Below are 15,475 nucleotides of genomic sequence, written 5' to 3' on the forward strand. Positions count from 1 at the left end.
ATTCTCCTGCCTCAGCCTCCCAAGTAGCTGGGATTACAGGCATGTGCCACCACGCTTGGCTAATTTTGTATTTTTAGTAGAGACGGGATTTCTCCATGTTGGTCAGGCTGGTCTTGAACTCCTGACCTCAGGTGATGTGCCCGTCTCAGCCTTCCAAAGTCCTGGGATTACAGGTGTGAGCCACCACACCCAGCCTATAATGATTAAAAAAAACCAATAAACTCTGACCAGGTAGAGTTTATACCAGGAATGCAAAGATGGCTCAATATTAGTAAATTCAGGCTGGGCACAGTGGCTTACACCTGTAATGCCAGTGCTTTGGGAGGCAGAGGCAGAATCGCTTGTAGCCAGGAGTTCAAGACCAGCCTGGGCAACATAGCAAGACCCTGACTCTACAAAAATACTTTTTAAAAAATAGCTGAGTGTGGTGGCATGCACCTGCAGTCCTAGTTACTTGGGAGACTGAGTTGGGAGGACCTCTTGAACCCAGAAGTTTGAGGTTACAATGTGCTATGATGATTGCACCACTGCAGTAAAGCCTGGGTGACACACAGTAAGACCCTGATTCAAAAACATAAACAAAGAAAAGAAAATTTATTAATATATTAGATCATAGTAACAGGTCTTTCAAGGAGAAAAATCATGCAATCATATCCAAAAGTTCAATATGCATTATTGATGTTTAAAAAAATTCAATAAGGCTGGGCATGGTGGCTCATGCCTGTATACTCCCAGCACTTGGGGAGGTTGAGGCAGGTGGATCATTTGAGGTCAGGAGTTTGAGACCAGCCTGGCCAACATGGCGAAACCCTGTCTCTACTAAAATAAACAAAATTTAGCCAAGTGTGGTGGTGTGCACCTGTAATCCCAGCTACTCGGGAGGCTGAGGCAAGAAAATTACTTGAACCCAGGAGGCAGAGGTTGCAGTAAGCCAAGATCGTGCCACTGCACTCCAGCCTGGGCAACAGAGCGAGACTTTGTAAAAAAAAAAAAAAAAAAAAAAAATTCAATAAAATAGAACTGGATGCACATGAATGTTCCCCTAGCCTGGCACAATATAGCACTCAAAAGCCAGCATCAGTTTGGGCACAGTGGCCCACACTTGTAATACAAGCACTTTGGGAGGCTGAGGCGGGTGGATCACTTGAGGCCAGGAGTTTGAGATCAGCCTGGTCAACGTAGTGAAACCCTGTCTCTACTAAAAATACAAAAAAAAAGCCAGGCATGGTGGTGCGGGCCTGTTATCCCAGCTACTCAAGAGGCTGAGACACGAAAATCACTTTACATGGGAGCCAGAGGTTGCAGTGAGCCAAGATCATGCCACTGTACTCTCACCTGGGTGACAGAGTGAGACTCTGCAAAAAAAAAAAAAAAAAAAAAAAAAGCAAAGCAAAGCAAAGCCAGCATTAGACTTTAGGCAGGGACTTGTAGAAGGATTCCTACTGAAACCCATCAACACCACATCACCTCTATTTAAAATTGCACTTGAGCTGTACTGTTGAACCAGAGATAAGACTGGAGACGGGTGGAAGAACAAGGTGGGTTATCGACAGGAATATAAGAAAGAGTGTTGGCTGGGCACAGTGGCTCACGCCTGTAATCCCAACATTTTGGGAGGGTGAGGTGGGAAGATTGCTTCAGGCCAGGGGTTCCAGACCAGCCTGAGCAACACAGCAAAACCTTGTCTCTACAAGAATAAAAATAGGCCGGGCATGGTGGCTTATACCTCTAATCCCAGCACTTTGGGAGGCCGAGGCGGGTGGATCGCCAGAGGTCAGGAGTTCAAGACCAGCCTGACCAACATGGAGAAATCCCGTCTCTACTAAAAATACAAAATTAGCCAAGCGTGGTGGCGCATGCCTATAATCCCAGCTACTCTAGAGGCTGAGGCAGGAGAATTGCTTGAACCCAAGAGACGGAGGTTGCAGTGAGCCGAGATCATGCCACTGCACTGTAGCCTGGGCGAGAGAGCAAGACTCCGTCTCAAAAAATAAAAATAAAAATAAAAAATAAAAAATAAATAAAAACATTAGCCAGCATGATGGTGTGTGCTCAGCAGGCTGAGTTGAGAGGAACTCTTGAGTCTAGGAGTTCATTAGCTGAGACGTATTCTGGAACGTGCTACCTCCCTGGTACTCCAGGCCTGCCCTACATGCAGGTTGAGCAAGATCCCACAGCTGGAGACGCAGATGTCTGCATGAGAAGCCTATAGGACACACAGCAATGTTGAGTGCCCTGGGGCTGCAGGCATGGTGGTGTGTACAGTGAATTCTGAGCTGATACAGAAAGTGTCCTAATCAGGCACAATCAGGGCATTGTGGAGCCCTGAGGAGGGACTGACTCACCCTCCGGCCACTCTGGCATGGCTCCTGGATGGGCCGTGAAACTTCCTGTCCTGAGGCCTTTGCCTGTGCCATTTCCTCTGCCTGGAAGGCCCCTTCCCATCCCTTCCTGGCTGGGGCCTTGGCTGGCTGACCCCTGCTTGCCCCTTTGGATGAGGCTCCATTGGAACTTGGTGCTGGACTCCTCCCAGACACCCGGCTTCCCTCCTGACGAGGGTCTTTCCACACCAGCTCTGTCTACACCAGCACCGGCTGCCCTGTCGCGCTGGTGTCTGCTCCTTGGATGTCTCCTCCACCAGTCTGTGATCAGTCCTTGAGGTCAGGGATGGTGGCTTATTTATCTGCATTATTAGCACTCAGTTCAGTAAATATTTGTTGATGAATTGTGTCAACCTTAAATAATGAGATTCAGAAAATATGATCAAGTACAGAGTTTATTTGAGCACAAAGCTTGGATATGGCCACCCAGGAAGGCACCGACTCTAGATGAATGGAGTCAATGTTCCCAAAGTGGAGGAGTTAAGATTTCACTTCCAGAGTGAAATCTGTCACTTCCAGAGACGGAGAAGTTCCAGTAGGGTTACAGCATTTTCCATGCAAGACCAGGTGCATATGCCACAGTGATTTAGTTGGTTACAAGTTGCTACATTCCCAGCAAGATTACTTTATTACTCTGTAAGGAGGGGTAGTGATCTGAGGGAGGTCTTATCTCTGGCGCCATTTGGTCGTAATTATTTACAGAAAAAAAAGGGTAAAAGTTGCAGCTGCATGAGCGTGACGCAGGCTGCATAGTCACATTTCTTCGAGGCTTAGGAAAATTTAAGTTCCAGCAGCCGTAAATTCAAATTATCTTAAATTTGAATTATTTAGTTTCGCAACCAGATTATTTGGGTATAACAGTTGTGGGAGGGGGAGTTGTGTCTCAGCTGGGTACTGAAGGATGAATAGGAATTTGCCAGAGGGGGCATTCCAGGCAGAGGGAAGAGCCTTTGTGAAGGACATGGTATTTGAAAAGCAGGTGAGACGGTGCCGCTCAGCAAGGAAGGGTGCAAGAGGGGAGGGCCAGGAAGAGGCTGGAGAGGGAGGCAGTGGCCAGATGATGGCCGGTGAAGGAGCTGGGGCCTCAGCAGGGAAGAAAGTCGTGAAGTGCCCCCAGTAGTGCCAATCAAGTCTGCAATACATATTGCTGTGGGCTGCTGAGCAGACGATAGACTGGAGGGTGAAAGAAACCGAGATATTTCACCCCAAAATATACATCTTTGACACATTTCAAGATTGCTATTTGGAAGGGATGGAGCTGTAAGAATAGCCAGAAAACTTTTTTTTTCAGGCAGAGTGTTGCTCTGTTGCCCAGAGCTGGAGTGCAATGGCATGATCTCGGCTCACTGCAACCTCAGCCTCCTGGGTTCAAGCGATTCTCCTGCCTCAGCCTCCTAAGTAGCTGGGATTACAGGTGACCGCCACCACATCCAGCTAATTTTTGTATTTTTAGTAGAGACGGGGTTTCACCATGTTGGCCAGGGTGGTCTTCAACTCCTGACCTCGTGATCTAGCCTGCCTCGGCCTCCCAACGTGCTGGGATTACAGGTGTGAGCCACCGCGCCCGGCCAGAAAACTATCTTTTGTTGGGGAGATTTGCATCTGTAGGGAAACCTGCATTGATGCAGTCCAGCTTTCTCTGAGGCCTTCCTTGGTCCGGATCTAGGAAAGGTTAACTAAGTCGGACGCCTTTAGAGCCTGAAAGAAACATTTCCCATCTATCCTGAGGACTGCTACCTGCAAGGTTTCCTCCTCTTCCCTTCCATAACCTCTTTTGCTGAGATCCAAGCCCTTATTTTTTCTGTGACTTCAAGATGGTATAAAAACATCAACTATCTTTCCTTTCTTTGAGAGCTTATATTTTGCTCCACAAGATAATGTTTGCCTCTCGGGCCCATTCAAATTCCAAAGAGAACCCTTTACAAGTTAGTGTCTTTTATTTTAATTGTTTTAACAGGTGGGGATACTCAGCACTATACAAATAGGAGAATCATTTACAAATAAGTTGATTTTATTCTCCCTCATATTCAAGTACTGCTCCTCTAAAAATCCCCTACAGGCCAGGCACGGTGACTCACGCCTGTAATCCCAGCACTTTGGGAGGCCGAGGGTGGGGGGTGGGAGGGGATCACCTGAGGTCAGGAGTTCGAGACCAGCCTGAACAACATGGTGCAACCCGGTCTCTACTAAAAATACAAAAATTAGCCCGGCGTGGTGGCATGTGCCCGTAATCCCATCTACTTGGGAGGCTGAGGCAGGAGAATCGCTTGAACCCAGGAAGTGGAGGTTGCAGTGAGCCGAGATTGTGCCACTGCACTTCAGCCTGGGCAACAGAGTGAGATTCCGTCTCACAAAAAAAAAAAAAAAAAAAATCCCTACATTTTTTATCTGCACCCTCCCCTATGAAAAAGGGTAGAAAAGCTTCTGCACCCCTCACTCTGTTGCTCCTCCCAGCCACCCCATTCATATGAATAAACATGTATGCCTTTTCCCCTATCAGTCTGCCTTTGTCCGTCGACTTTCAGTGAGCCTTCTGTGGGTGAAGGGTCCCCATGGCCCCTGCAAAGGAGTGGCATGGTATATAAATGTTACAATTGAGAGAGACTCAGGGTGTTAGAGGAAGGGGAAGCTGGTAGCAGGCAGGGCTTGCTAATGGAGCTCTCAGAAGCGATGTCTGGCTGAGGAATGAGCCTCACAATTCAGACATGAGAAAAGGAAAGCTCTTCTCTTTATGAAACCTAGTTCAGCAACAGGCCCGGCAGCCTCTGCTGGTACCCCAGGGAAGCACGGATTTCCTCTCCCGTTTAATTGCTCGGAAGGGCTTTTATGCTTAGGGACTTGCCCCTCTCGGCTCTGTGGTACAGAAACTGCTGAATCCCAGGCTTCTCCACAGACCACCCGCCCTAACCCCAGCCAGTCTGCTTGAATGGGTGGGCTACTCCCCCAACACCAGCCTTCATCCCCTCTGGAAGGTGGAGTTGGGAGGAGGGCAGTGGGGATCAGATTCTGGAATGATGCACCTTTAACTTGTGTAAGTTGCATTAGCTTAAGTAATAAATGGGTCTCCGGCCAGGCGCAGTGGTTCACGCCTGTAATCCCAGCATTTTGGGAGGCCTAGGGTGGGCGGATCACGAGGTCAGGAGATTGAGACCATCCTGGCCAACATGGTGAAACCCTGTCTCTACTAAAAATACAAAAATTAGCTGGGTGTGGTGGCAGGTGCCTGTAATCCCAGCTACTCAGGAGGCTGAGGCAGGAGAATTGCCTGAACCAGGGAGTCGGAGATTGCGGTGAGCCGAGGTTGTGCCACTGTACTCCAGCCTGGTGACAGAGTGAGACTCCCTCTCAAATAAATAAATAAATAAATAAATAAAATGGGTCTCATCTCCAGGCAGTGGGGCAGCCTGGGAACCCAGAAAGGGGAGTGAGGTGGATCACAGCAAGGAGAGGCCAAAAAAAAAACAGGGTAGGGGAGGGCCCTCCACAGGCACAAAATGAAGGCAGCTTAGGGATGGCTGCTTTGGGAGGGACAAGGGAAGGGACCCAGCTGGGGTTCGGGACCAGAAGGAAGTGTACATGCTAAAGGCATGGCCAGAAGCAATGGAGCACACGCAGTGTTCCCAGGGGGACGGAGACCATCTGGGGAGCCTCGAGAACCAAGGGTGACAGGAAGCAGCCTCCCTGACAGGGAACACGGGGCTCCACCATCTAGGACACAGCCAGCTGTTACCCTCACTAGCACGGTGGAGTGCTGTCCACACAGTCCTGTCCACACAGTTGGACCCACCTGTCCACACAGTTGGAGCCCAGGGGTCCAGTGTCAGCCCTGGTGACCTATTGAGGGAGGTGGGTATTTGGAAGGAGGTAGCCTTGCGGGACCACCCCGGTCCCCCGTCCAACCTGCCACCTGCTCCTCCCAGGCACATGAGGGGCTTCTCTGACTGGTAAGATACCCAGCTGCCGGTGGCCCACTGTAAGGTGACCTGCACACCAAGCTCTGCTCCTGGCCTCTGGGCAGGCTTGCTCAGAAACACTCCCAGGCAAGATGATGCATCTTATCACAAGCCAGAGTGTGGAGTGTGGAGTGGCATGAGTGACTGGATCTCTCACCCAGTCGTTGACAGCTGGGTAATCCTGAGCAAGTTACATTGCCTCTCTCTGTGCCTCAGTTTCCTCATTCATAAAGTGGGGACTCAGGAAGGATTGGCCTCCTAGGATTCTCTGAGGACCCTGTGGGGATAAGAGCGACTTTATTTTAAATCCTAATCCAGCATGTGACTCCTGACTAACCCAAGTCCGGGAATGCCTCCAAGATGTCGAGTTGATGTATTGCTCTTTATGTAGAAACACCTCTTCACCAGCCTTTCCTCCAAAACAACCCTTGGTGTTGCATACACTATAGGCTGTGACGCCTGCAGCCACCTACACATTCCTTCCAGAGCACGTATACTTTTCCCCCAATCTGTGGGTCTGTGCGGTTGTGGTGCAGAGATCTACTGTCTTGTGGCTGCCCGAGACCACATTTCTGTTTGTTAAGTTCCCCCTCATAAATCACCCTTTACTGAGATACTGGATTTGTCTGCCTCTTTCTTTGGTTTCTTGGCTCCCTCTGCATTTGGGGGCCAATTTGCATATATGGCCTTTTCAGGAAACAGGCCCCACGTGGTCAGAAAGGAAGAAATGCCTGCTGTGATGATTTTCTTCTTCACCTCCCATGGGGGCTCCTGGGCCAGGCCCCAGGCCTGGGCTGGAGGTGGGCCTGGAGACCCATGCCCCTGGGCTCACAAGCAGACTTTGTCCCATGCAGCTGCCTCTTCTTCACCCTGCATGGCCAGCTACGACCCTGGAAGGACCTAGGTCCAGGTTTGGGACGAGGATGGGGGTGGGCCACAGTGGAAAACTTTTCTGATCTAAAATACACTGAGCAGGGGCCGGGCGTGGTGGCTCACGCTTGTAATCCTAGCACTTTGGGAGGCCGAGGCAGAAGGATCACTTGAAGCAAGGGGTTCAAGACCAGCCTGGCCAACACAGTGAAACCCCGTCTTTTCTAAAAATAGAAAAAAATGCCTGGGTGTAGTGGTGCACGCCTGTAATCCCAGCTACTCAGGAGGCTAAGGCACAAGAATTGCTTGAACCTGGGAGGAGGAGGTTTGCAGTGAGCCGAGGTCGTGCCACTGCACTCCAGCCCAGGCAACAGAGTGAGACTCTGTCTCAAAATAAATAAATTAATAACCAAAAAATAAAATAAAATACACTGAGCAATATCTTCCAACCCAGTCATTCCAGAAGCTCTGCATTTCAGGATCTGGGGACTGGTGCATTAGGGAAACTGATCCTTTCCCTGGGCCACGATCCCTCTCCTCATGCTGGTTCTCAACTCAGAACCCAGAGGGGGCCAGGTGCGGTGGCTCACACCTGTAATCCCAGCACTTTGGGAGGCTGAGGTGGGTGAATCGCCTGAGGTCAGGAGTTTGAGGCCAGCCTGGCCAACATGGTGAAACCCCGTCTCTACGAAAAATACAAAAAATTAGCTGGGCATGGTGGCTCAAGACTGTAGTTCCAGCTACTTGGGAGGCTCAGGCAAGAGAATCACTTGAACCAGGGAGGCAGAGGTTGCAGTGAGCCAAGATCTCACCATTGCACTCCAGCCTGTGTGACAAGAGCGAAACTGTCTCAGAAAGAAAGAAAAAAAAAAGGCCGGGCACGGTGGCTCACGCCTATAATCCCAGCACTTTGAGAGGCCGAGGTGGGCGGATCATGAGGTCAGGAGATCGAGACCATCCTGGCTAACACGGTGAAACCCCGTCTCTACTAAAAATACAAAAAAATAGCCGGGCGTGGTGGCAGGTGCCTGTAGTCCCAGCTACTTGGGAGGCTGAGGCAGAAGGATGGCATGAACCTGGGAGGTGGAGCTTGCAGTGAGCTGAGATCACGCCACTGCACTCCAGCCTGGGCAACAGAGCGAGATTCCATCTCAAAAAAAAAAAAAAAAAAAAAAAAGAAAAGAACCCAGAGGGGAGGCAGGATGGGCTTAAGTGCAGCCCAAGTGGTCAGCAAAGTCCACCAGACTCTGCCAGCCCTGACACCCTCTGGGCTCCCCCTCTTCCTCCTCTCCTGGTGAGCATCTCTCCTCCTGCTTCTCTTTACCCATGGCCTCTGCTGGCTCAGGCTTCTGGCTGAGTGTTCCCTGCTTTGCCCACCCCCCATCAACTCCCTGAGTGTTTCATGACCTCCCTGGGAGGGCTTCGGATTGGGTAGATCAATGTCCACATAGAGCAAAGTCTCTCCATGGGGCACAGCCGTTGCCCTGGGCCACTAGGGATCCACTCTGCCGATGGCTCAGGGGCCATCCTTGATCTGATCACCTGTGCTGGGGACAGCAGGTCACAGAGGAGAACATGGTGCTGTGTGGGTGAAAGCCCTCCAGGAGGGGGCACTGAACATAAGAGAGACTTGGGGGGTATGGGGGCCAGGCTGGAGCCAGCGTGCAGATCTGCGTGGATGAATAAGTGAATGGCTCACCCACAGAGGACGGTGGCCAGGGCAGGGGAGGGCTCCAAGTGAGTTCACACCAAGAGCCACCGAAGGCACTGGGGCTTGGACTCGGGGAAGAGAAGATACCCGTGTAGCCTCGGCTGTAGTTGGTAAGGCTTGCTCCCGGTTTTCATCCTCCCTCTTCTCAGACAGACGAATGCCTGTGCTCCCTGGACCCTTTTGCAGCTGGGCAGGGTCATGTGACTAGTTCCAACCACTAGAGGTGACATGTGTCACTTTTGAACCAAACACTAAGACCCGTGTGAGATTTGTCACGTTCTCTTGCCTGGCTGCAGTGAATTCTGAAGCTTTTGGTTCAGATTTAAGTAGCTTGGAATGCACAGCTGCCCTGGGGAGAAGGGCTGAGGATGGAGGCCCTGCAGGCACCGACGTCTCCCTGCCCATCTCTCCCGGGAGTTCCTCACACAGGCCCAGGTTGGTGCTGATCTGGGAAGGTTGGTGCCACCGTCAGACATGAAGACTGGCATGGAAGACTGAGCCAAACCGGCTTAGAACCTGGGGCTCTGAGATTCAGATGGCAGACGTCATGGGCCTGGAGGGCAAGAACTGTGCCAAGCACACCCCTGCACCCAGGACAGTGCCAGGCACAGATGCATGCTCAGCAAGTGCATTCTCAATTGATCCTATAGACCAGGCACCAATGAACACTTGTTGCGAGACAAGAGTGACAGATCCCAAGGCCTGTGGACATGCATGTCTCAGCTTAGGGCAGCAGCCGTTTCTAATCCTCAGGGTGCTGCACTGTCTAGTATGCAGCCAGTAGCCACACGTGGCTCCTTAACTCTAAATGAGTTACATTGAAATCTCCGTTCCACTCGCATTGGCTGCATTTCAAGCGCTGGTGGCTGCCGTGTTGGACAGTGTGGATGTAGAATGTCCTCGTCATCACAGGCAGTGCGATAGGACGGTGCCATTCTAGAAGCATGAACGCCATAAGACTCTTTGGGGAAAGCACAGAAACCAGATGGACTCTAGCCTTGCTACGAAATACTCCAAAGATATTCCCAGTTCATAGAGCGCGGTTACAAAATCGTCAGTCCTCTCGGGCTTAGGGTTTGATGGAGGGAAATGGTCAATAAAGCGAGAAAGAAGAAACTGTGGGCCGGGCGCGGTGGCTCACATCTGTAATCCCAGCACTTTGGGAGGCTGAGGAAGGAGGATCACCTGAGGTCAGGAGTTCCAGACCATTCCTGGCCAACATGGTGAAACCCATCTCTCCGAAAATACAAAAAATTAGCCAGGTGTGGTGGTGCACACCTGTAATCTCAGCTACTCGGGAGGCTGAGGCAGGAGAATCGTTTGAACCTGGGAGGTGGAGGTTGCAGTGAGCGGAGATCGTGTCATTGCACTCAAGGCTGGGTGACAGAGCGAGACTCTCTCAAATAAATACATAAATAAAATAAAATAGAAGAAACTGCTGATACACAGAGGGCATGAGGAGGTACCGTGAGGAGCGCGGGGATGGGTGGCAATTTGGAAAGTCAGCAGAGGGCCCTGTATGACAGGGGAGCTTCTGAGTCGAACTGAGAAGGAAGGGAGGGGCCCTGTGTTGAGAAGAAGCAGAGCTCTCCCAGGAGGGAGATCATGGGTGAAAGCCGGAAGGCTTGGTGTCTGCAGAACTCAGAGAGAGCCACAGTTTGGGGCTGTGACCATGGGGACAAACACAGGGGCCGGGGGGGACGGGAATGGCAAGTGGGGGTCACATAAGTCCTGGCTCTTGAGGCCACGGAAGAAGGCCGCTGGGAGCTTGGTGTGATCTGACCGATGTTTTCAAAGCATCACTCTGGCGTTGGGTGGACAAGATTTGCCCAGGGGCAAGTGTGGGAGCAGATGGCAGAGGAAGGCTGTGCTGTAGTAGGGGAGGGGCCTGAGTGTGGCCAGGGTGCCTGCACGTTCTGGCTGCCAGGGCCACACCAGGCTTATACCTGTGTCCAGGGTCATGGGTCAGAGTGCCACCTCCTGTTCTCAGCATGTCCCACTGGATAATTCCACGGTGGTATCTGTGCAGGTGGAGAGCTGTAGGTCGATGCATGGGAGGCGGCACTTACCAGGGCTTGCTGACAGTTGTCCTTGGGGCCAGGGGGAGAAACCAAGGAGAATGCTGATTTCTGAGTGTGTAACTGGGTAGACGGTGATGGCAGGTTGTGTGTATGGACAAGCTTTTTGGGGGAAGACCCAAAGTTCAAAAGAATTATGAATCTCATTGGAATAAGATTAGAGATGATGAGACGTTTAATCCCAGCAGGGCACTGTTTAATCTCCTGTGGGAGCCCTGCCTGCAGTCACTTTCCTTCCACCCTTTTCCTTGGCCCTGTGCTCAGCCATAACCAGCCACCAAATTTTCCAGAACCTGGGAGGCTGTTTCCAGCCTCAGCGCCTCCGCTACTGCTGTTCCAGCTGCCCGGGATGCCCTTCCCTTACTGGGGAGGTATTTATTCCCTTACCTCCCATTTATCAAGACTTAGTTTGGGCAGCATCTTGCCCAGAAAGCCTCCCCTGACCTAGGGGTGTATTTGGGACCTCCCTGGGGCCAGCTCCACAGAGCAGCGATCAGCCTGGCTGCCCTTGTCTCCCCAGCCTCCGGGGCAGGTGCGTATCAGGTTTCCCTCATCACTGCCATCAGCAGAGGGCCTGGCCCTGGTGAGGGCCCAGGAATGTGTCTGTGCAAGCTGCCTCTGGGGAATGTCCTACAGGGCCCTAATGCAGACACTTGGCCCCTCCCCAAGGCCTCACCTGCCCCATGCGCACACCCAGCATTGAGCCTGGAACGGGTGCCCTCCGCAAGCACTGCTTGCAGAAGGGGCCTTGCCTTTAAAATCACACAAGTTCATAACAAGTGATCTTGTACTTCCGCAAGTTATAATGCATCGTCTTTTATTTTCCAGGCTTCCTGGGATCAGATATGACATTGCACTAATGAGAAATGGGGGTTTCCAGTTGCTCAGGCTCAGATTGCGCAATGGCAGGAAGCATATTAGGTGCTAAAAAGTCCCCCTCCCTAGCCGAGCCGGGCGGGTGAGAAGCCGAGTGCGAAACGGGACTTGGTGTGTCATGGGCGCTAAGGAAACGGAGTAAGGCCGACTCACAGGCAGGAACATCGGGACACACACAAAGAGGCAACACCCACTGCGGATGGGGAAACAGACTTCGGTGTTTCATCCACCTCTCAGCGCGCTTATCAGCATCCTGTGACGGCCGGCGCTGCACCCTAACACACACCTAATGACAGACACCAACGCCTTCGCTTGGGGAGCCCGGCCAGCCTCCTGCTCTGGGATGCCCTGCTGGCTTCAAAGATGAGAAGAGCCACATCTCCATCCTATCTCCACCCTATCTCCATCCTTCTCTCCCCAGCAGCGTGTGGTTGTCTGTTTCAGGGAGCACATCGCTCCTGGGGCGTGTGGGGTTTATGTTTCAGGCTGAGACACCGCCAGCCACAGCACAAGGACGGTGCATCAAGAGCTACGTCGGGTATTAGGCGGGGTACGTGGAAACCCTTGATTCCAGGGCTTTGGCCATCAGAGGAGGATGTTTTCTCCCCAAGACTTGGAAAAATAACAGCAAGGAAAACAGTGGTGGCTATACCTCACATGTATTTACAAAGCGTTGTTTAGAGGGGTCTGTCTTTAAGGTTACCTGTGTGACGAGAAAAAGAAAAAAGAAAAAGAAAAGAAACTAGACAGGGAGCTCTGTGTATGAGGACCACACCAAGAACAGACTGAAACCACACAGATCCGAGCGGTGGAGAATAAGGCTGGAGGCCGCTCCCCTGCGGAGGGACCGTAAAATTAAACTCTATATATGTCATCTCGCGTTTAAGTAGGCTATACTTTTTAATAAAATAAAAACTTCTGTGTTACTTTAAAGATATTGTGTAGGCATCTAGGGGGCGATCTGGAAGAGGAACGCAGCGCATGGAGGGGCGCTGGCGGAAGGTGCCCTGTCTTGTCCCTTGTTGACATTTGTGCCTAAAGAGACCCAACACAGACGCCTGCAAAAATCACACACCCCACTCTTGGCACTGTCCCAGACGCTCACTGCCCCGTCTGCGAGTCTGCCTGTGAGGCCAGGCTGCCCAGGCTCCGAAGGGCCGTGTGCCCACCCCCGATGATGGTGTCAGCACCCGTCATCAACAAGCCTCACAGCTCACGTCCCGGCCACCTCTGTCCCCCATGTGCCTAGCACCGGGGCCAGGGCACCTCGAGAACGCTGGGAAGGTGGGCTGGGCTGCAGCCACCTGTGTGCTCCATCTGATGCCCGACACGGCCACTCTGCAGCCTCTCCCTGACACCAAGCCACAGTGGGGAAGGGTGGTGTGAAGCTAGCCGTCTCGGCCCTAAACTACCGGCAGGAGTGTCGCCGGCAGGTGCAGGGGCCGCACCTGCTGGGGGACTCCCTCCCGCCCACCCCATCGACACAGAGAAGCCAGAGCAAGGTGTGTGGGAGGGGTGTGTGCGGTTCTCGCCAGGGGCCCCTCGCCTCGGCGCCCGGCACACACCAGTGGGGCAGGCTGGCAGCCGTCAGAACAACAGGGCTTTCTTCTTAAGGTCATTCCTCTTCCAGAGGGCCAGGCGGTCAAACTCCTCCATGCTCATCCCAAACACTTCCTGGAACTCCTCGGGCGACAAGTGTCTCTTCAAACAAAAAGGCAAAACAGAAGGGACCAGTTAGCCACGCAGCAAGGGACACCATTGGGCAGTTTGCTGCCGCCAAGCAATCCAGGGGCAGGATTGCATTGAGGACGGGGTGGCCCTCAGCGTGCTCGGCCTCCTGGCGGTTCCTGACACCCTCTCTGCAGTGAAAGAACTGAGCTCAGAGGACAGCGACCCTGCCAGGGACACACAGCACCCAGTGGTGGAGCTGGAGCCAGAATCTTCTGCTCTTGACTCCTACAAAGGCAACTGCTGCTGTGGACCAAGTTCATTAACATGCCCCAGAGCAGGACCCCCACCTGCGTGCAAATGTCTGAGCTTTTATAGATTTCCTTCAGTGGTCATATTTGTTACTTCAGTGAGTGGTCACGGCTGCCATCCGAGAGCAGGAGGTGGAAGGTTTACCCCCGGGACTTCATAGCCCAGGAGGGTGGGGTGCGGACAGTGAGCAAGAATGCCAGGCACGGCCCAGGCCCAGGCGCAAATCCTCCCTCCACCGGAAGCCCCTGGTGTGTAAGCGTGAGAGAGTTGTTGTGCCTCTCTGAGCTCAGCTTCTTGTCTGTGGTCACCGTGGAAAGGCACACAGCTTGGTGGTCAGGGCATGGATACCAGTGCTTCTGAGATGCCACAGGAGTGAGTTAGCCCCTGGAGCCTCAGTCTGCTCATCTGTGTAATGGGGTCCCCTAGAGCCCACACCCTGGAGCTGTGGGGAGGAAGGCGTGGACATAGGTCAGCACTGGCTGTGGACTGTACCCATGGGTGCTGGCTGCATGTGTTAGTATGACCTCAGCCACCGCAAGCTCTGTGGAGCTCCTTGCCAAGCAGCCACCTGCCTTCTAGCTCTGCCTTGCAGGGCCTGCAACCCCTACTCTCCTGCCTGTCTTTCTCAGGCTCTGAGAAACCCCGCATCCCTCAGAGCTGGCTCAGGCGTCCCCTCCCCTAAGGAGCTTTTCCAGGGAGCCTGGGACTTTCCATCCACGGGGATGCTTCCCTTTGCTCCCCTCGCCTTGCCTGGGCGGGGCTGAGAGGAGGAACTGGAAAGAGGCTGGAGAAGGCCAGTGACAGGAAGAGGCCAGCCTCTGCCCTGAATCCCCATCTGCTGCCCTCTGAAAAGCGTGGCTTCAGTGCAGCTCTGTGGGGAGTTTTCTGTAGTTCTGCGACACACTCCACACAGTTATCATATGCCCCAGCCATCCACTCTTGGACAGACACCCGGAGGAATGGAAAACAGGGACTCAGAGAGATGATGGTCGCCCACGTTCCTAGCAGCGTTACTCAAAATCACTGCAATGTGGAAACAAACCAGGTGTCCATCAATGGACGAATAGATACACAGAATGTGACATGTCCATGTGACGGAATAGCCTTCAGCCTTAAAAGGTCGTGAAGTTCCGACACGTGCCACAGCATGGACGAGCCCCAAACACACTGGCTCCATGAAGGAAGCCAGACACCAAAGACCACATAGTATATGATTCCACTTCTCCGAAATGTCCGGAACAGGCAAGTCCATAGAGACAGAGCATGGATTCGTGGTCGCCAGGGACTGGGGGAGAGAGGAATGGGGAGGGACTGTTTAACGGGTATGGGGTTTCCTCTTGTGGTGAAGAAAATGTTCTGGAGCTGGAATGTTCCGGAGTTGGAATGTTCCAGAGCTGGAGAGTGGGGTTGGTGGCACAATGTTGTGAATACACTGAACTGTACTGAATGGTACACTTTAAAATGGTTAAAATGGGCCGGGGGTGGCAGCTCACGCCTGTAATCCCAGCACTTTGGGAGGTTGAGGCATGTGGCTCACCTTAGGTCAGGAGTTCAAGACCAGCCATGGCAAACCCCATCTCTACTAAAAATACAAAAATTAGCCAGGCATGGTGGCACATGCCTGTA

The 15,475-nt window shown here is 52.5% G+C and overlaps 1 protein-coding gene across 18 annotated transcripts in view; it reads right to left on the minus strand.

Annotated features, from left to right (window-relative positions):
- Window positions 1-11,784: 11,784 nt before the first annotated feature.
- The window catches only part of ABLIM2 (actin binding LIM protein family member 2), a 193,398-nt gene continuing 189,707 nt past the window's right edge, over window positions 11,785-15,475 (minus strand). For 17 of the 18 annotated variants that reach the window (XR_010156438.1, XR_010156426.1, XR_010156436.1 and 14 more), the window contains one exon: window positions 13,451-13,570. Coding sequence is in view for 1 of the 18 variants with exons in the window: in XM_003310247.6 (XP_003310295.1) it covers window positions 13,457-13,570 (114 nt within the window). In the remaining 17 variants the exon portion in view is untranslated. Of the gene's footprint in view, window positions 13,571-15,475 lie in introns of all 18 variants that reach the window. The other variant, XM_003310247.6, reaches the window with a different exon arrangement.

Source organism: Pan troglodytes, chromosome 3, assembly GCF_028858775.2.
Source record: "Pan troglodytes isolate AG18354 chromosome 3, NHGRI_mPanTro3-v2.0_pri, whole genome shotgun sequence".
Lineage (NCBI taxonomy): Eukaryota > Metazoa > Chordata > Mammalia > Primates > Hominidae > Pan > Pan troglodytes.